Below are 22,059 nucleotides of genomic sequence, written 5' to 3' on the forward strand. Positions count from 1 at the left end.
CAATCGATTAATCCTCTAATCATTTCAGCTGTAGAGTACCACCATGTATAGTGGGGGACAATAGGGGCCCAACAACAAATGTTTGCCCAGAGGCCCCATAGGAGGTTAATCCAGCCAAGCTGTCAGATAAATGTAAAATCAGTATTTCCATCTGAAATGTTGTAGAGTAAAACTACAAAGACACAAAACAAAATCTGTGGTTCACCCTCAAGTCACTCAGTATTTATTTACACATTGCTTTACGCAGGGTTTATGTGATGCAGCATCAGCACACTTCATATTACTCTTTTCAAAACACTGTCGGTCGTTGAGTCTTCTTTAAACTGGAGAGGCTCATTCTGTCACCCATTGTGTAAAGACAAATCACTGCAGATCTCATGGCCCTGAGCAGTAAAAGCAGGCCCTCTTTAGTCTCTGTAGCAAGCACGCCTCAACCTGCCTCCTCAGCACCTTTCAGCAGTTTCCACATATTATTCCTCACATGTAAATAGCTGCTCAGAATGTTTATTTACACTCTATGCAAACCAGTGTCGACAGGTAAGTAGACCTAATGTCTGCGCACATGTAATATTAATCTGACGGTCCTGTCGCAAATAAGCTCCAATCAGCTTCCATTTATGCTTCCCACCCATCCGGTTTTATACAAGTGTTACATTGTGAGAAGCAGTCATGTCGGTTGAGTTTGCTGCAGATGAGACTAAAGATTTGATACACAGCTCCAGCAGAGTTTCTATAGTCCGGATCAGAAGAATGTTCACACATAGATTCAGGGGCAGCACAAAGATGGAGAACACACCCACGAACCCTATTATTACATTCACCCCCAGGCAGGGAAAACCCCACTGTCGCCACCCACACAGGCTCGTGCATTGTGAGTTCACGTGTTCCTCCGTGATAAATGTCAGAGGTATACCTCTCTTTGTCCTTTCGTGCTCCTGTCCTCCCCTCTCCGCAGACAAACACTCGGGGGAGAGGAGGACAAAGTCTCCATGGCGACACGCAGACATCTGCATGCTGTTCCAGGAATACGCTCTGTGAACAGTGCAGCTGCTCTCTGTTTTCTCTGGGTCAACAGACTGCGCTGGCTCTGACACCGATATCCCAGGGTGCACAGGTTTGGAGGGTGCAGACAGAGCTGGAGCAAGGTTGCCGTTATTGTTAACTCGATGTTTTTCTGTGTGTGTTCTCTCCATCTGTGTGGGAGCCTGGGGCCGTCTGTGCAAGCCTGTGCTCATGGTCAGGACGAACAGGAGGAGGGAGAGGAAGGCCATGCCCCAGCAGGGGTTCACGGCGCTGGGCATGGGGCTGAACAGGTTGGGCAAACATCTGATCAGGGAGTTGTTTGTGTGCAAACAGGCAGCAGTCCACACTTCCTCCAGCTTCCATTGCCACCTGACACTGAGGGCGACAACGGCCCACGCTGACAGGCAGCAGAGGTAGCCGACAGCATGAGGCAGCCAACTTTCTTTGTCTGGGTTATCGCTGTCCTCCTCCTCTTCCACAGTTACTTCCTCTTTATAATAACTATGTCCATCAGAGCCCACTGTTTGACCCACCGCCCTGTGAGACGCAGCATAGTGAGGCCCCAGCAGTCTGATCAGAGTCTCCACAGCGATCAGAGGTGTGATCAGGAGCAACACCGCACCATATGTGTGGCTGAGAAAGAGCAGGAAGCGCAGGGCGATGGCATCACTGAGCGGGGTCAGCTCAGTCAGCCAGGACTCAAAGATGCACAGGAAACTCAGAAAAACTGGTGAGAAAAACACAAAGTGTTAGTGAGGTGACTCTGGTTGGATTGGATTAGAGCAGTTAAAGGACAGGTTCACAGTTTTTCAAGTCTGTTCTAAAACAATAGTCGGGTTCCCAAATGATTATTGACTTATGTCCTTCTTGCTGTAATCATTCCTCCTCTTCATACTGACCAGTAGAAGATCCTTTCATAATGCACTTACAATGTAAGTGATGGGGGCCAAAATCCACAAGCCTCCGTCTGTGCAAAAATGTATTTTAAAGTTTATCTGAAGCTAATATGAAGCTTCAGCTGTCCGAATTAGTCAAATTTAAGTAGAAATCTTTCAATGTTAAAATGTCTTTTTAGTGTCAAACTTCCTCTTTGTTACTATACTTCCATCGTAGCTCTACAGGGAAACACTGTCTGAGGAAACAGAGAGAATTTTTTACTAAAAAGACTGTAACTGTGGAGGAAATCCACTTTATTTGACTAACTCAGACAGCTGAAGCCTCATATTATCTTCAGATAAACGTTTAAATACATTTTTGCTCAAAACAAGGAGTGTAGATTTTGGCCCCCATTGTGAATGCATTTGGAAAGGATCTTCAGTATGAACAGGAGGAATGATTACAGCAAGCGAAACCTGTTTAAATATCCATATGGGCACCTGACTGTTGTTTTAAGATGGACATGGAAAAAACTATCCTTTAATTCCAACTAAAAGTATGTGTATCCCAGGTTAAGTTGCCAGGGAGTACATGGGAGGATTGTGGTGTAGCTCAGCTAATTTGGAAAAACTGAGGTTAAGATTAGATTGCAAAAAGGTGTTGGGGTTTTTTTGTAATTTAGTTCAGGATGAACCCAAATGAATAAACACATGTACGAATGCAAACCAAACCTACTGAAACCAAGCTTTAACATAAACAATTACAGGATCAATATGTCTGGAGGGACAATTATGTTCATCATCAATTAATCTGCCAATTATTAGATATCTTAAATATATATTAAATATCACAAAATGTTGAAAAATGCCCATCATATTGCTTGTTTTGTCAAGTCAACACTAAAAAACCACAAAGTTATTTAATATACTATCACATAAGACAAGAAAAGCAGCAAATCCTCACAAGTGAGAAGCTAGAGGTGGGAAATGTTTGGCTGTGACTAAATCAATTATCAAAATAGTTGCTGTAAATCAATAAGTGATGATAATTACTAGTGTTAAATTACATCCAGTTTAAAATGAAAGAGCTGTGGGGGTACATCAGACTAAAATGGTTGGAACTGGACTGGAATTGGACTAAAGGACTGTGGTGACCGGAGCACCTGGTTGCATCCTCACCTGTGACCAGGAAGTCCGTGAAGATCAGGAGGCAGCAGCAGCAGAAGCTGACGGGACTGTAGGACACAGCCAATGAGGGCAAGAAGAGGAGACTGCAGGCCAATTTACATAAACACAACACTGTCGCTCCTTCCAACACACCATCCATGGCTAAAAACAAAACAACATTCACACACAGGTCAGCATTTCAAAAAACTGGTTTCTTTTTTGCCTCGGGGTGAAGGAGGTCAGGAATGCCAGGCACTCTGCTGACAGTAACCCCCCACCACCACCACCACCACCACCACCACAATGTCAAACATTTCTATAGTATCTGTAACATTTCATAAACACACAATTGTTTTACATGATCATTTCACTCTCAGTCAATGTTTTTGCTTCATGGTTGCAGATCAATATTTCATTGTGTACATTAGTAATGAACCCTGGACTAGACGGCTGTTTACAGTTGATTGTTCATTAAAAGTTGTCTTCCTCTGTCGTGATATTTGCATTGCCTTTTTACAAATGACATTTAATACCAGCAAAGAACAAGCAGGTGTTTTGAAACTCCTCAGTAATGTGAGCACAGATGCAAATTTAGAGCAGACTTGAATACACAGACGCCGTTGCTATGACTTGTCTGTAAATATCTCCTCCACCTGACTGACTGATACTGCACAATCAGACTGGTTCAACCTGTGAAAAAAATATTTCCATTATCTCTATCACATGATACCAAGAAGCAAATTTAGAAGATATATTACAGAAAAATATGAGTCTAGATCAAAAACTGCTGTGAGGTTCATTAGTTCTTACCTGTTGCTCACAGGAGCCTACAGAGCAGCATGTCAATATGAGCTTCAAATGTTTCATCCGCTTTCTTCACCTCCCCTTTGCTCCACCCTCTCAGGGGATAATGACCTCCCCCCTCTGCCCCCCCACCACCACCAAAACCTCCCCCGCCTCTGTGCACCCTGCACCTGGCCTGTGTGGAGGTGAGAGAACATGTGCGTCTCGGAGGGTGTGGCGCTGTTTGTACAGACTCGAAAACCAGTCTGGCAGCTAACTAACTAATAACAGTGAGGGATGCAAAGTGCATATCTGTATGTGTGTATGTGTGTGTGTGTGTGTGTGTGTGTGTATGTGTGTGTGTGTGTGTGTGTGTGTGTGTGTGTGAAGAAAAACATGTTGCTATTAGTTAAGGATATACATGACAGAAGATTTTTCATATTGAGTGAGGATGTACAAACATTCCTGCGTTAAACACACACCTTGTTCAAACTATTCTGTGTTATTTCACAGGCTTCAGCAAACACACACGCAGGGAGTTTCATAAAGCAGGATTTGACAGCAGATCAGATAACTGTGAAGAAGATGATGACGCTATACATCCTGCCGATACTCATTTGAATCAACAAAAGTTTAACAATAGGTTCAGAAATATGATACATTCATGCTTTTCAATGAAAGCCAATTTCCTTTAAACCGTTGACCCTATTAAAAATGGTTTTCCCCATTATTTAGATGATGATTTGCATATCATCATAAATGATAATGATCACGTTAGTTTCCAGCAACAGCTACTGTGGACTGTTTGGACAGATGGCACAGTCCTCTTACACCAACAAAAGGGAGCTGTGTTGTACTGTACATTACTTATGTATAAGGCTCTACTAGGAAAACTTTTTTTCACAATTATCTTATGGGGCCTTTTCTGCCTTTATTGTATAGCGGACAATGGAGCGATGACAGGAAATGAAGGGAGAGAGAGAGAGAGATGGGAAATGACATGCAACAAAGATATCCGGCCAGACTCAAACCTGGGAGTCAGCGCCCCCAGAAAACTGCCTCATTATCTCTGCTTTCTGATTGTTTCGAGTTTTGAGTCAACATGGATGAAAAGTCCTTAAAGTGCTCAGAAAAAAATGAAAATGTGAACTTCTACAATGCTCTGACAACTGAACATACTCCATTTGCTGAGGAAGATTGTGTGATATGATTGAGAGCTCTTGAACAGCTACTAAATGGACCTTGTGGTGACATCGTTGTGTCAAATTATACTCAGGTGTTTTGAATCCTACCGGTAATTGTTGTTTGAATGCAGAAGTAATTTAGCTGTTATACTGTCTATGTGCTGTAATTGTGTTTGTCTACATATGTTTTTTTCTTACCCAGGTTTCTCTTGAATAAGAGATCTTGAGCTCAATGAGGACATTTGTTTAAATAAACAATTAACTAACTGTGCTGCAACTTCTCACTGAGTTGAAACAGTCCAGTGATGAATTATTTAGAGAACAGGACAAATTTGCTTTCACAGGAGCCTCATGTCTTTATGTTCTGGTGATACAAAGGAAAGTTTTGTGAACCACATTTTCTTATCAGGTTTATCGACTATTTTCCTCTTAGTTATCTGCGGCAGCAATCAGGAAGCTGTGCCAACTGTAGTCAAATAAAGTCAATAGAAAGCAATTATTTCCTGTCAAAAAAAAAAAGTCTGATTATATTGTGAGCTCTGGATGATGTGTCCTAAACAATTTCTTCATCTCACCATGTTTAAACTCATGAGAAGCTGCAGAAAGGCTGAAAAATGAATGTTGTTTATTAAATGATAAACAACATTTAATTACCTCACTGTGCTCCATCTTTGCTCTCTCTCTCTAATCATTATCATCACATTTGTGTGCCTGTTTTACCCTCAGTGTGACTCATGTCAAACATGTAAGCTGGTGTCCCTGCAGAGTTTTGCATTTGAAATAGAGATATAAACATAGATTTGAATGTGTCTGTCTGTCACTTTGTATGTGTGTGCGCAAACTCCACATACAGTAAAGATTATGTAGGTAAGAAAGCAACCGTGTGTGCAGGGTTTGAGCAGTGATAATAACACACGTGTATGACTGAATTTTTTTATTGTCACCAAAAATATACAATAATTTCACTTCATGGTTTAAAAAATATATGGTTACATATATGTTTACACTGTGGGCTGCTCAGAAATATGTTTGACTAAGGGATAAAGTTGTCATTTTAGTGCAAAGCAATAACAGGACCTTTTTTTTTTTGCAGACAATCACACTTAAAATGACATGATATAAACATGTTTAACCATTAAATCTGTTTAACTTTATACTTAGATTCTTTGAGAGACGTTAATTTGACTTTATGGTTACTTTGGAGGCTGTAGTTTGTGATGCCGATAAATATTATTGTTTTTCTAATAAAAGATAGAGAGCAAACTAATATAATCACATGAAAAAGAAGCAGGAGCACTTTGGAATAGCGTCCATGGACATCATGTTTGAGAATATAAACTTCACAATGAGATGCTTCTAACATATCGTCCATCCTCACTAAGATGAATGGGGTATTATATTCAATAAAATTCAACACTACAGCCTCAAAATGACCATATTTTAAAGTTAAGTTTAACCACTACCTGTCTAAAACAGTTTCTGAACATTATAACCTTCACAAATGTTAATGTGAAATGTATTAGTTTTATCTGGGTGACCCTAAAACTAAAGTGTAAATTCAAATTAATTCATTGAGCACCGTACATGATCGCAATCTCTCATTCCCACATGTAGAGCATGTCCTCTAGTTTTCAGCCATAAGGCAACATGTTCATGATTATCTCACCCTCTTTCTCTCTCTGTGTGTCTCAGCTGTGGCAGCAGTGCCATCTCCTGCTGAGCTAAGCACAGAGCACATTAGCAGCCTGTCATGCTGCTGCTGAGCGGATTACAGCTCATATCTACTGTAGCTACATGACTGTCTGGACCTGGGACACACAGACAGTTTTTATAGAGACCTTGAAAAGGCCACCTGTAGTGCACCAAATTATTCTCACAATTATACACTCACACGGCAGAACTGGACCTCTGAGGTTCGTCTGATGACAAATATAACTGTGTTTATTTCAGACTGTTTTAAACACGTGAGAGAGAGTCAGCCTCACACATGCAATAATAACATATAAACACCACAACTGTCACTGTGCAGGAAATTATATGAACTCTACGTGCATATGCACAGTTTAATGTAAACACTGCCGCGCAGATGCGACCGTGACATAGATCTGCGGGAAAATTAGAAACCAGAAAATGGGTTAAAAAATCCCGTTTCAGCTCAGTGTTTTCACGCTGAACAATTCCTCGCCTGCAGCACCCAGAAGTGAACAGCAGGCGACCCGGAAGGTTTGAAGTCCGACTGAGAGCAAGGCAGAAAGAAAGAAGAGTCTAATCCTTTATAAAATATCTCTTCTCTGGCTGGTTCAGGTATGTTGGCCGCTCGATGCAAAATCTCTGCCTGTTTTTGCTCTTTTTCCTCTCACACGCAGCTGCCATGTGTCGCCTCGTCGCCGTTTTTTATTCAAGTCATGCAAAAGTTGCAATAAAAAAAGGAGCATTCGCAGCGCATAAATGATCAAGACTGGTTTCTTTTCTTCTGTCGCGCGAATAAACGCTTCCACTGCGCGTCGGCGCAAAGCTCGACATTTGGATTTATGGCTCAGCGGCTGCAGAGCTTTCAGCAAAGGCATGATGATTGTTGTAGGAAGTGTCAGGGTTTTTTTCCCTCCTCAAGCCGGGCTATTCAAACCTGCAAATCAAAGTAAACAATCATTCGTACGCTTAATGCAAAATATGCCACATCCCGACGCATCCCGAGCGGGTCATTGCATGTGGAGAATTTACCTCCTTATAATATTCGGATCTGCAGAATATGGCGTCCAGTGCTTATAAAAATAAGACAGGGCTGCCATTTTTGTTTTCCTTTTGTCTGATTTTTTTTTAATAAACTGTCTGAGAATGAGGGAGAGGCGACGGACAGACCGAGGCGCTGCGGAGGATCGTTTCTCTGGAGGAGGAGATGCTCTCATTTAAAGATGATGATGATGATGATGATATTAAGATTTGAATCAGATGATTTTAGTTTTTTAACGGAAGAATAATCATTCAGCAGCGCGGGTACAAAAAAGGGGGAAAAGTTAACCCTAACTTTTGCTTCGGTGCTGTTTTTATCCTCACAGATGTTGTATTTCTTTCCAGAGGTGATCTCACTGTTATCATGTTTCTGTTTGATTAACCTGATGCAACTTTTTGAAGCTGAACTACAAGTTTTATGTCAGCATTACCATCTGTAGGATTATTATAGCACCTGACAGACCACCTCTGCTTATATAATAATAACATGAGTATGTGAGTTGTTTTATATCACTTTGGTACTACTTTCTATAAAGGCTCCTTTATGAAGGAGTTAGGATTTATATATTTGTTAATAATAGATGTACTAACGCTTTATACATCAGTTATAAGCCATTAATAAAAACAACTTTAGGGTTTTCAGGTTGTGACTGATGTTTATCATGTTGGTAATCCGTAATAAATGCTTAAGGGTTTTCTCAATTTCTAATAAGCTATCAAGTCTCCATGTATTGATGTTAATAAGTCATCAATAAAGAATTTTAATCCATCAAGTTTGCAATCATAAGTACTGACAAGTGAACAGATTTTGGTCCAAGTTAGTGGTCAGTCTGAAGAGTCAAAGAGATTTTTCAAAACCTGACAACCCAAACGTTGCTACTATAAAAGGTTTATAACCGATCAGTTAGTTATGTTATTGATTATGTGCAAACCCGGCCTAGATAGATTTAAAAGACACCAGAAAATACTCTTACAGTGGTGAAACTTTTGTTAGACATGAGCATAACTTCTTACTTTACAATGCAACACATCTCAAGTTTTTTAAAATTCATTTTTAGACATTTTATAAAACTTTACTAAAGTATTTATTAACTGCCATTAGTCACAACTTAGAAAACCCTTTATCATAAAAGGTGACTTATTTGAAAGTACTATTATTAACTACAGCCTGCCAGTTTAATGACTTCAGATAAACTTTTGTCAAAAGGGACCAAAACTTTGATGTTCTGATTCCTTAAATGTCTTGAATGATGGTGCAGTAGAGCTGAAATGATCGATAAACTGAATCAATGGCAACATTTTTTTTTTTATAATAGATTAATAGTTTTGGGCATTTTTTTCAAGTAGAAGTACATTCTCTGCTTCCAGCTTCTCAAATGTGAGGATTTGATGCTTTTCTTTGTCATATTAAATTGAATATCTTTGGGTGTTAGACAGTTGAATACATTACCTTGGACTATGAGATATTATACGTGGCATTACTATTTTCTGACATTTTATAGACCTAGATCAGTGTGCAGTTTGAATTATATTGAGTTTCTTTTTGATACACCTATACCAGAAATAATTTCCAATATTCTTTACTGGAAAAGATAAAACTCCAAAGTTTATGTGCAGGTATGAATTATTTAGGCCTTATCAAAACTTAGTTGCATTTGTGCAAAATCTTAAAACAATTCTGGCAAAAGCAACATAGTCTAGACCTGAGTCTACAGGTTACAATGCTGATTGACTTTACAAGGTCTTGATGCCACATACAGTTAAGACAGCACACAACAGCATACAGTATAAATGTAAAGCAATACGTAGGAACTGTGAGTCATACACAGTACCTCGCTGCCTTGGTGAAGCGTGTAATTTCAAAAAGCGACACAGAGATGTCCAGCAGCAGTCAAACTCCTCTGAGGCAGAAAGCCTCCAGGAAGTGAAACTGATCCCCACTGGCATCATTAGAGAAATATTTTGTGGGGTTTAGTGTACGCTCGTACCCCTGGACGTATCGTTTTTGTTTCTCTTGGCTCACCGATGTGGACTGTGTTATGCCTCTGCTAAGCCAAACAGACTTAGGAATGGTGGAGTGTGCCAAAGCACGCAATGCAAAATGTCTCGAAAAGAACTTCATACTGGGTTGAAAAGAGAAAACTGTGGAAAGAAAAGGCCTACAGATCACAACTTTAACAGCAAGTAGCTTTCTCTTCCCCTAAAAAATGAGACACGGCCTGTGGAATAGCAGCTTCATCAAGCATTATGTTTAATTGCATGCTAAGAAAATGAAACATTCTAATTTAAAAAGACAATGTTCACAGTCACGGGTGTAAAAAAAGAGGAAAAAAAAATGCTGTCACTTACAAATCAGTGTGGCTTGTGGTTTCTGATCAGCATCCTCATTAAAGTCATTCCACGTTCATTATCTTTACTTGGATCATTAACCAACATCACTCAGGTCTTGCTGTATGCTGAGGTGAGACTCTGCAACGTTTCTCCCGTTTCCCATCAGACTCTAAACCAGTCAGGGCCTCATGTACAAGGAGGAGACAGTCAGCGACAGATTAGGATCTGAGCCTCATCACTTTTAACGTTTCTGTTTTCTCTGATAACCGTTCAGGAGAGTTCCCGAACAAACTGTTGTAATCATGTGAGAGACTATCTCTTAGGCAGCATGCCCATCATGCAGTCTTGTGGTTGAAAATCCCCAGAAAAACCTGAACGCAAGGGAGGGTGAACCCCGTCTCGCATCACTCACTTAAACGTCTTCCTTCCTCTCTCTGTGCAATCGCTGACGAGGTGGCAGCTCAGAGAAAGTGTGAGACTACGAGATCTCCTCTTGCACTTTGGGACAAGAGGAGAACTTAAAACAGAATGTCTTTGAAAATACAATATCACAAGACTGGGACAAGTTATCCCAAATTATCACATCAAACAGTCATCAGCTGCTTGGGAGGAGATCTATTGCCACAAGTTTTTAACCGCTGTTTTCTGCACAAACAATAGATCTTCACATAAATTTACAGTTTTAAGGAATATCTTACAAGAAGGGACAACTGAGTGCAAGGACTTACAAGATAAACCTTAGTGGTCGCAAGTCAATTTTATTTGTATAGCCCAATATTACAAATCATAAACTTGCCTCAGGGGTCTTTAAAATTTGTACAACAACACAAAGTTCTGCTCATTTTGTGTTCTGATTTTCTCTAATCTTTGCTTATTTTCTTGTAAATTATGACTCTGATATTAGGAAAAAATAAAGCAATCAACCAATCCAAAAGTAAACATTGCTTTGTTTTAAGGGTTCGCAAGCCAAAAAGGTTGGCACCACTGTGTTACAAGTTTGAACTCAATACATGTACTGGTCAGTAATTAACTGATGGACAAATGGAGCAGCTGAGTCATGCCCTCATCTGGTTTATGACCTCTTGTGTATTCATTTCAGGATGGCTGAACCGCGCTTTAACAATCCCTATTTTTGGCCTCCACCTCCTACGATGCCTGGCCAGGTGAGTGACTCTGGTATTTTCACGCATTAATGCACACATTAACACTCGGCAGTGAAGTCATTGTATTGTAAGTTTTCTGTGGAATGGTTTGTTGTTTTTTATGATACTAAATAATTGACAGTTTAAAGGAATACTTTTGGAAATATGCTTATCTGCTTTCTTGCCAAAAGTTAGATTGACACTACTTTCACTGAGAGTGGTGTCAATCTTCTCATCTACCTCTCAGCAAGAAAGTGAATAACCATATTTCCCAAAGTATTCCTTAAATGCAGTGGTTCCCAACCTGAGAGTCAGGGCCCAGGGATTAAACGAATATTGTAAAACATTCTTACAGGTCTTTAATTTTTGCTTTTTTATCAATAAAAAATTGGATACTACCTCTTAAGGCCTCTACAAAATAAATTAAATACACTTTCACCTCTTCTGGCCTCTAAAAATCCTTTAAATAAGTAATATACCTGATTCTTTCATCTCTCAGGTTTCTAAAAATCCTGCATGAGAAAGAAAAATCTCTTCTTACAACCCATGACCACGCACAGGTCATAACCTATAATAAAGGGTTACAAGGCCAAAAGTTTGGAAACCACTGGTTTAATTTAGTGATCAGTTGTTGATCCTCAGATAACGTTTTGGGTACAATGTCACGTATGAGCCATTAGAGGGAACCATCGTGTCATAAACTGACACTGACTGAACTGATGGCTGTTCTCTTGTCACAAATGTTGTTTCCCGGCTGTCAGCTGGATAACCTAGTCTTGATCAATAAAATCAAGGAGCAGCTGATGGCGGAGAAGATCAGAACGCCTCATCTGCCCTCCGCCACAGTCCCTTCCCAACAGCCTTTACTGGCTCCCCCGAGCCAGGTGGAGGGCAGCCAGCACGTGATGTCCAAAGTCCATCAGATGCCAGTTCTCCACAGCCACAGCCCGTCTCAGCCAGACATCGCTCTGCACGCCCGCCCCGCCTCCAGCTCAGTCACAGGTACGCTTCCTCTGATGCCTCACTGCTTCTCCAGTCCTCACTTTTTACTGATGTGCATGAAATGTGTCCATCCTGCAGTATCTCCCTGAACTATTTTAGTACTTTCTTTTTGTTTTGTTGGCAGTACTGGAGGCCTCTTTAACAGCTTAAAAACATACTTAGGATTCTTTTATCACCTTGAAACTTCATGAATTTCTCAGATTTTAAGAGAGCTTACAGCTTATAAACATGATTTGGGACTGATGACGTTTTTCAGAAGTCCGCTACAGAAAATCAAACATTACTTCTTTTTGTAAATCATGGCTAAATACAGTGAGTTTCAGGTTTTGGGGTGCCCTGTTGACCTAGGGGTCAAGACACTGACCATGAACTGCAAATCTCTGGTTCGTGTCCAGATCCGGACCCATGTCATTCCCCATTTCTCTCTCTCCCCTTATTTCCTGTCATATACCTGCTATCAGATATATAATAAACACATTAATGTCCCAATAAATACATTTTAAATAAAAATGACAATGGATTTTCTAGGGCTGTAGTCAACCAAAGAAAATCGTACATAATCTTTAACTAATCGATTAGTCGCGGGGGTGTGTGTAATGTTAGCATTTTCAGGTTAGGCTAACCCATGTTTGCTAACTTTGCTAACACCCTTTACTTTTCCAGCACTTGGGGAAATAACAGACATGACTTTTCTTGGTCTTGAGACGCTGCAACATTTATCAACAGACACACTGGAGTCTCTACTGTACATTTACTGCCAGACTGACAACTTACTGCTAACCTTTTCCTCTGCTCCACACGCATCCACCATCACTTTTCTGCTGCTAGCTCTTTCCCACTCGCTACGCAAACATATTACGCATTCACTAACGGAGTATTCATTAACGGAGTTACGCTACCAAGAGTTTCCCAGGCAACGACACAGAGATTGACTCGCGTTTCAGAACAGCGCTGCACAGAAACTCCCAAATGCTATTGATTTCCAAATGAATGGATATTTGGTGTTATTTTTGGCATTACATTTTTTTTGGCCTGGTTGGGGTTCTCATTGTTATAATTATAGGAGAAACACTGATTCATTAAACGTTCAGTACGTAAATGCCCAGTAAACGTAGAGTACAGTTAGACCTATCAGTCTCCATTAGGTTTTCACCATAGACTGTATATAAATATAAGCATATCCTCACACACTTTTCTCTGATAACAATGACCTTCATCATCTATTTATCTTAACCACTAATTATGTTTCATATTGCATTTCAGTGAACTAAGAACTTCAGTGAACAGTTTGGCACACAGTGTACTGGAGTAAGAGACTAAAAATTGTGCCGCCTTTTCCATTCATTCAATTGAGAATCCGATTTGAATTGAGAATTGATTATGAATCAAATCAGACACCAAGAATGTGAATCGAATCAAATCGTGAGATTCCCAAAGATTCCCACCCCTAGTTAATTCTCTGGGGGGGGGGGGGGGGGGGGTTGATCATGATGATGAAAGATGAATGTACGTTGTTAAAAAGGTGAATTTTCTGCACATCTTTCCCAGGTCGTATTCTGGGGGATGTAAACTTGAATCTGGACGATAAGGCAGCTATAAAAGCCAGAGGATTATGGGAAGACTGGCATCTGCGTCAACTCATAGACCATCCCTCCAGAACAAACCACGTCTCAGGTAACCACACAACCGTCAGCTGCAGTGTGGGTTTCACTCATCATTAGGACCGGAAAATAATGTTGATAAAATCTGACTGCTCTGTACTGTGTGAAGGGGCAGGAAGTAGATAGAACAATGTAAACACTTAATGGAAAATGACTTGAACTTCAAAGTTATCAAGCCATTTTGCAAACACCGCAACAAAAGGGAGTCGTATTACAATGGCCTGCGTGCCAAGTGTCAGTGTTTGCTTTGTGTCCATTATCCTGCACTCTTGTCCATCAGCTTGTGACAATCATTTGTCCATGTTGATAAAGTTTGTGTTTTGAATACAATGCTATCATTAATTGATTTTGTAGTGTTTGCAGTTTCCTGTTTCTGTTCCTCTTTCTATATAAACACTTAGCCTGGTTCCATATTTCTGAATTGCTACCAACATATCTGATTTTTTCAGATATATGAAAAATAGGAAAAAATCAGATATATTCAGATAAAATGAATCAATGAAGTGAAGTGAAAAGTGAATTCAGTCTGATTATCAGGCTAATATATACGTTATATGTGTACACATGAAAAACTCAGATGTGTGTTTGCATGGATCAGTGTTCAGAGTGTACAGTCTTTGAATCAGTCAACTCAAAAGCTGCAACATCTGACACTTATGAGTTAGCTATAAAACTGCATTCACAAGCTGACCTCCAATTGGTAAATTAATTTTACTAATTTAATTGGTTGCATTTAAATGCACCATTCTGGTAGACGTTCATTATACAGTTTGAAATGCATTTCCACACACAGCTCTTTGGATGGAAGAAGTTATAAAAATACAAAAAAATCTTTTGGGTGTGAACTAAACTGTTTGGTTTGGCTGCCCAAATAAATCTATATATGTATAACATTGCACACAGTATAAAAACAGATGAATACAGTAAATAGCAATGCAACCTGCCCATCAGTCTTACGCTTTTAGAAATGTCACCTTTCTGCATTACAATGAGTTATTTCAGTCTTGTCCTCCTTTGCACTCATCAGGTGTGGCGCTGGCATCCAGAACGGGCAACCTCAACACCTCAGAGATCATCACCCCCACCACGCCCACCTCAAGCAGCCACAGCCGGCTGGGCGGAGCTCCCACACCTCACCTCATCTCAGGGTTAGCCAGCTGCCACGGGATGGAGCCTGGGAAAAACAACGGGGGCCTCGTGGGTCTCCTCGGGCCCCCTCCAAAGGATGAACGAGGGCGTAAGAAGATCAAAGCAGAGAATGGGTCGTCGCTGTTGGTGGTGCCCTATCCCATCTTAGCCTCAGGCAATGACCAGTCCTGTGTCACCATCACTGCCAAACAAGGAAAAACCTACAGGTAATGCAACTGTTCTCACTGGAAAGTTTCCCATTTCTTCTTGTATAATACCAGTGCTAACCAGTCCTGTAAATGCATAGTTACAGAAGGTACACTTCCTTTGACCCATGACTCACAACTGTTTCCAGATAATAAGGGGCTCAGTGGTACTGTAGATACTGCAGTAGTCAAATCTTCATCTCTACTACAAAAAAGAAGTAGTGAGATTTACAGCAAATTGTAAGTAAACAAGCAAAAACAGATTTTAAAAAGTAATTATACAAAAAACTTACCATATGTTCAAGAAATGAAACAAAAAAAGGAAAACTGAACTCAATCACAACATGAAATTAATTTTGCACCAGTAGTTACACAAATGCTTAACATAATAATGATAAATTAACTTTTCTAATGCACTTTTCCTGTTCCAAGGACTCCAAGGAGTTGTCTTCCCCCTATTAACCCTCCAAATGCTTTATCACTTATTTTAAAAACAATTTACAATAAGACAAGCAGATTCCACATTGTACATGTTGTCATTTTTTTTGCTTTAACCATTCAGTGTTTAAAATTACTTTCTTCTTGCCTCCTGTCTTTTCTGTACTCTCTCACCTACTTTTCTCCCTCTTTTATAATTTTTTCCTCCTTTTCACCCTTTCCTCCTTGATTTCACATATCATATTTAACCATTATTCAGTTTCTGGTACCTGCAGATGGAGCCATTTCCCAGTTTTGGGTTTTTCTTGCTATCAGTAAGATTCTCATCAAATATTTGTCTGTGATATTAAAAAATCAAAAGGAATGGTTGTTTTGAAATGGTCTCCAACCATTTGTGAATTTCTTGCTGATAAGGCAGAAGTTTGGCTCATTTCCAAAATACATGTTCACTTTATTACATACACTTTTACAGTCTAATACAATCCAAACAGCTCTGCTATGAATTCTACTTTTATGAAGCTTATAATTTTTTTGTCGTTGTTGTTGACACTGTTGGAAAGTCATAATTCTACTTTATTTTTATTTTTGAGGTTGTAGTGGTTGGTGGTATTAAACCGGACTGCTTTATTGAAAAGTGTTTGTTATATTTTGTCCAACACCAGGAGATAAAAATATTAGAAACACTTTTCAATATAATGCAGTCAGTCTGTCACGTTGGTTCTGTTGCATTTCATTTTGTCTTGTAGCAGCCGGTTCCTTACAGTCTCCACTGCCTCAGTATTTGGAGCACATGTGAAGAGTGAATTAAGATTGAACCTGACTGACAAGTCCTTGGAGTTTTTGGGTGCTGGAAGAAATAAAGTAAAAGTAGAAATAGAATAAATGTTTTTAAAAAAAATATTATCAGTATTACCAGTTGAGCTGAATTAAAGTATGAAAGACACAAATGCACATATTTGTACTGTTAAGTAATTGCTATTGTTTGATTACTCATGAATTAAGGTGTACATAGCATTTTAATGTTATAGTTGCTCGAGCTGGAGCTGATTTTAAGAACCTTATATGAACCTTATAATCATATAAATCATTCCTACTGTAGGTCAAAGAGATGATACTGTTCCTTGCTCAATAATATTCCTGTATTGCAAATTAATCCTCCCATTGAGCAAGATCCAATGACAAATCTGTAATTCAGGAATATGCGATATCTATAATATAGGCTCCATGTGTGTCTTATTTATCTGTGTCTTCTTTCTGTGTCGCTGTGCTCTTTAATACAGGTGTAAAGTTTGTCCGCTGACCTTCCTCTCCAAGTCAGACATGCAGATCCACTCCAAGACGCACACAGAGGCAAAGGCTCACAAGTGTCCTCAGTGCACTAAGTCCTTTGCGAACGCATCTTACCTGGCCCAGCACCTCCGCATACACCTGGGCGTCAAACCGTACCGCTGTTCCTACTGTGAGAAAAGTTTTCGCCAGCTCTCGCATCTGCAGCAGCACACCAGGTCTGATATTTACATACACTCCCTCCTCTCTGTGTTGGTAAATGAACAGCATTTATGTACAGCAGCACTTTTATCCAAAGACTGTTGCAGTTTTGCCTCTCTTTCCTTTCCCATTCACACATGCTCACTTACATACTGCCATCAATGGCAGAAAGCTACCATGCTAGGCACTTGTCTAACCATAGGGAGCAATTTGGGGTTCATTGTCCTCAAGGACACTTTGACAGGTAGACAGGAAGAGCTTAGGCTCGAACTGCCAGCCCTATGCTCATGATTACTGGTTTTACATTTTTTTTGTTATACACCAAAGCTTTATTGAGCATAAGTATATTGTTGTGGTTCAATAACACATTAAGTTTTTTCTTAGCAGTCCTGTATAACGTACTGTTTCTTAACAAGCATAACAATAGAAAGCTGTGATGGAATATGACTAGGGTAAAACTGTCCTTAGTTCCTATGCAAAAGTTAGTAATTAGTCCCCTTCAATAAATAATTTGTAAATAAATGCTCAATTTATTCTCTCATATTAAAGGAATAATTCAAATCACAAAGAAGCATATTTTGTCACTTCCCTCTAGTGGTTTTTCTGCCTATACAGTTGGTTTAAATTTAAACATTGAACATAAAAACAGCACTTTTATAAGACAGTATTGAAAACCGTTGACCATATTTACTTTGTTATGTATTGAAGTTCCTTTTGGGAAGACATGATGATTACAGGTCCGTTTAACAGGAACAATGTTGTCTTTAGTGTCTGTACGAGCCTGTCCTCCCAAGAAAAACAAGCTCCAAAATCAACCGTAGCCAAAATCAACTGATAGTTACGTTTCAGTGACAGACGCCATCAAGCAGCCGTAGTATGGTAGTAATTATGACGCAGTTCAGATGACGTCTTTACAAGGTGACTTCTTTCTTAGGAAGACGCGGGTTGGGTGGATGGTTAGATAGTTAGATGGCAAAAAGTGGCAAAAAAAGTGGACTTACCTGCAGGAGACCGCTGTTCTCTTCCCGTTTCCAACCACTAGTCGGGACTTTTTTTTTTAAACCGTTACATGTTGTTTACCGTTGCCATGACGACAACGGTTGGTTAACTTAAAGGAAGTAGTAACCATGTTTCAAGAGATCATTTTTAACCCAAAACATGATCTTCCCCTAATCCTACTAAGTGTTTTTTGTGCCTAAACCAAACCAGACCTTAACCACAGCGTTGTCACACCATGAAACATCATTATTTTTTAACAGTGATTTGTAACAGTTTTGGAAACTGGCATATTACGCTCTAGTGGGTCGTTCTGGAGTGCAGGTACAAACTAATAATCAAATGGTCGTTTATTTGGAAGACTTGTTGTTTTAAACAACTTAGTATTATTGGGGAAAATCTTAATTTTTTTCAGTCTTTGAAAGCGAATTAGTGACAAATTATATTACTTCACTAGAAATCATGAAAGGACATTTTGCTAAAGCTATTAACATTACTTCATGAGCCAACCCTTTATTAGTGTTAACTTATTAAAGCAGCAGGAACTGACATTTCAGCTTGTTGTGTCCAGTCTGGTCAGTTAGGAAGGAGCACCAGCAGTGTTAGTAGCAGGCTGGTGCATTTAGTGTAGATGTGCCCTACATGATGACAGTAACTGCCTTTGTCCTTTTCAGCTCTTCTTTACTCTTTTCTTGCCAGATTTAGCTGCTGGTTTCTTATGGTACTGTGCAAACTAAGACAAGACAAATCCCCCTGCAAAAAAAGATTTAAACATGTTACACTGGCAACAAACTTAAAGCATGTTGTAATTCCATTTTTGTTATTTGAGTATGTTATATAACTTTGTATTTCAGTGTGTTACAAGTTTTTGTAGCTTCCTTTCTGACATGCCTGAAAAGATTTTCAGTTGGCTAATTTTGCCTCACTTTCCCCATTTTAGAATCCACACAGGTGATCGGCCGTATAAATGCGCCCATCCAGGATGTGAAAAAGCTTTTACTCAACTATCCAATCTGCAGGTAAACATTAAACTTTTCTCCTTCACCTGTTTCACCACCCCCTTTCCTCCGCTGCCTGAATAGATCTGTGATGAAACCGTGAGACAACAACTTCCACAACGCTGCATGAAAGTGTCTCATTTTATGTTTTGTGTTCCCTGCTGAAGTCTCACCAGAGGCAGCACAACAAAGACAAGCCCTTCAAGTGTTCCAACTGTTACCGTGCCTATTCGGACTCTGCCTCGCTGCAGATCCACCTGTCTGCACACGCCATCAAAAACGCCAAGGCCTACTGCTGCAGCATGTGCGGCAGGGCGTACACCTCAGTGAGTTGGAGATCCGAATCATTTTTACATTTGAAAAAATCTGGATTAACTGTAGCAATCATGTCTAAAGGTCTTCTTTTTTGTTGATGAAGCTCTCTTTTTTTTCCCCTTAGGAGACCTACCTTATGAAGCACATGTCTAAACACACACTGGTGGAACACATGGTGTCCCATCACTCCCCTCAACACAGGACAGAGTCTCCCAGCATCCCTATACGGATCTCTCTCATCTGAGCTCCACCGCGTGGTTTAATCCTCACCCGTCTCCTGCCCTTCCATTTTCCTGATTTCCTGTGACATCAACGTCTCCCCCTGATGGACTTTGAACCCATGAACGGGTTCCAAAAAATGTGCCAGATTGTACTAGTATCTTGTGAAGAGGTGCTCTTTTAATGAGTATATCCTCCTTTCCTTTCTTGCTGACCAGATAGTATTATCTGGAACATCCAAAGATGATTTCTCAGCACTTTCAGGCCTGGAAATGACAGGCCTAAAAAACATTTTTTTTGTGTGTGTGACTTCACAGAAGAAAAAAAAAAAAGGTATCGCTCCAGGCAGCTACATGGAAAATCTTTTTAAACATTTTTGTGTTGTAACAGATTACTTTGTCTTTTTTATATGGTCCTTTACGATCTTAAGTCTTTGCAAAAAAAAATATATTTGCATCAGAAATAGTCTTCCATTAGCTCGGTGGCCAAGTGAACATAAAGCTGAATGCTTATATAAATGTGTATTCATGTATATTGTGCCACTTCTTATGTCCGTGTTTGCAATGTTTCATCATACACGTCATCGTAACGCATACACAAATAATCTGTCAGTATTTTTCTTTGGTAGTTTTTATTTTCACCTGTTTTGCCATGTTCACCCCGACCAGAATGACTCATAACTGAAAGGATGGATGTTTTTCTTTTATATATTTATGTTATAAAACAGAGACAATGCTCAGAAACAATGCTCAAAAACACAGTTCAATCTGGTCAACACTGTTATAGAGCTGTCAATACAATTTTAAAAATACACTAAAAAAAAACCCTTTCAAAAACTGAATTGAAACTTTAATTGACGCAATGAGTGTATGAGCTTCTGCCTATAAGTACATGTTACCTTAGCACAAGAAGTGAATCAAAAATATGTTTTTAAGAGCTGGTCAGACCTCCCTGAAAATAGTGACATATGCCTTTTTATTTCCAGATTCACTAAAATATTTAGGATTACTGTGTTAGAATTATATTGAGTGATGCACTTCTGTTACTTTAATCCACTTTATATTTAATTGGATGTGCAAATAAATAAATGTTAATATGATAAGACTTATATTTTACACCAAACAGACAGATGTGTAACAATTCTGGAAACATGAATAATCTTTTGGGTTTTCAGTCATAATGTGTAGTTGAAGCATCAACCTTCTTTAATTATTCATTGTTTTATTAATGAACACTTTGCCATTTTATATGCATTTAAGCCTTAACTTTGTTACAACTCCACTGTTGTTTTATCACTTTACATTTGCCTTTTATGTCATAGCATGATATATACTGTACATAAACTATATTAACTGTCAACCTGTTTTATAATAAATAATTCTATAATTACAGGGGTTGGTGAAAGTCTATATTTTGTTTTTGCTGGCGACATGTCAACATGTCAGGGCTTTTACATGAATAATCTTGGAAAACATGTTAAAAGTGCAGTGTGAAGAATTTAAAGGATTTGGAAGAAATGGAATATAATATTCACAAGTATGTTTTAATTGGTGTATACTCACCTGAAAATAAGAATCGTTGTGTTTTGTTACCCTAGAATGAGCCCTGTATGTCTACATAACGGGACCTCTTTCACGAGACTCGCCTTGCACCACCATGTTTCTACAGTAGCCCAGAACAGACAAAACAAACACTGGCTCTGGAGGGGGCCTTTCACGTTTTTCATGAGTTTCGTGACCACCGTCTATTCTCCTACACACTTGGAAGGGGAGGGGAAGTAGAGGTGTATGCTTTTGGTTGCAATTTGCAACCTCACCTAGATGCAACTAAATCCAACACACTGGTCCTTTAACACAGGACGACTCACATGATGTTTATTTGAATGTTGGAAACTATATTTCACAAAAAATGTTAAGGCACTTCCAAAAAATTTACACTCTCTGTTGACACAGACTTTGTTTGATGGAGGAAGCTAATTTTTAATTCTGATGAATAAAATATCACAGCTCCTTCTCAAAAGACTTTTTATGGTGTCATCATTGCTTACTCTTTTGATCTCACACAAAAGTATACGGTTATGCAAGATGATGTGTTTGTAGGGAAATGTGATTCAAAGCTGTGGACTGGACATGACTCCTGTTTCACACTTTTACTGTTGACTATGGAGACAGACGAGGATAATGTCTCATCTCGGCTGCAGTTAAGTGTCTGTGAAAAAGGAAGCATCCGTTCAAAGCTAGACTGTGATCACCAGAGGCAAACAAATGGCAGTTTACATGAAGTCAAAGAGAGAATAAAAATATAAATAAAAATAAATAAAAATTAATTAATTAATTGTTTCAAATAATTTCAAGTAGTTCTGTCCACTAAAGC

The 22,059-nt window shown here is 39.3% G+C and overlaps 2 protein-coding genes across 3 annotated transcripts; one reads left to right on the forward strand and one right to left on the reverse strand.

The window, feature by feature from the left end:
* Positions 1-200: 200 nt before the first annotated feature.
* Positions 201-15,125, reverse strand: LOC137181348 (uncharacterized). Its single transcript, XM_067586986.1, has 3 exons — positions 15,036-15,125; positions 3,078-3,227; positions 201-1,750 (listed from the first exon to the last, which is right to left on the reverse strand). The coding sequence occupies exons 2-3, from the start codon at positions 3,223-3,225 to the stop codon at positions 639-641; spliced, it is 1,260 nt and encodes a 419-aa protein (XP_067443087.1). The 5' UTR covers positions 3,226-3,227; positions 15,036-15,125; the 3' UTR covers positions 201-638.
* znf362a (zinc finger protein 362a) lies at positions 6,978-21,077 on the forward strand. 2 transcript variants are annotated; one of them, XM_067586983.1, is made up of 9 exons: positions 6,978-7,336; positions 11,193-11,256; positions 11,997-12,237; positions 13,786-13,911; positions 14,926-15,253; positions 16,951-17,175; positions 19,095-19,173; positions 19,320-19,478; positions 19,592-21,077. In XM_067586983.1, the coding sequence occupies exons 2-9, from the start codon at positions 11,194-11,196 to the stop codon at positions 19,709-19,711; spliced, it is 1,341 nt and encodes a 446-aa protein (XP_067443084.1). In that variant the 5' UTR covers positions 6,978-7,336; position 11,193; the 3' UTR covers positions 19,712-21,077. The 2 variants fall into 2 exon arrangements, with proteins under 2 accessions (XP_067443084.1, XP_067443085.1); XM_067586984.1 differs by having other exon boundaries at positions 6,979-7,336; positions 12,030-12,237.
* Positions 21,078-22,059: the final 982 nt, after the last annotated feature.

Source organism: Thunnus thynnus, chromosome 4 (genome assembly GCF_963924715.1).
Source record: "Thunnus thynnus chromosome 4, fThuThy2.1, whole genome shotgun sequence".
Classification (NCBI taxonomy): domain Eukaryota; kingdom Metazoa; phylum Chordata; class Actinopteri; order Scombriformes; family Scombridae; genus Thunnus; species Thunnus thynnus.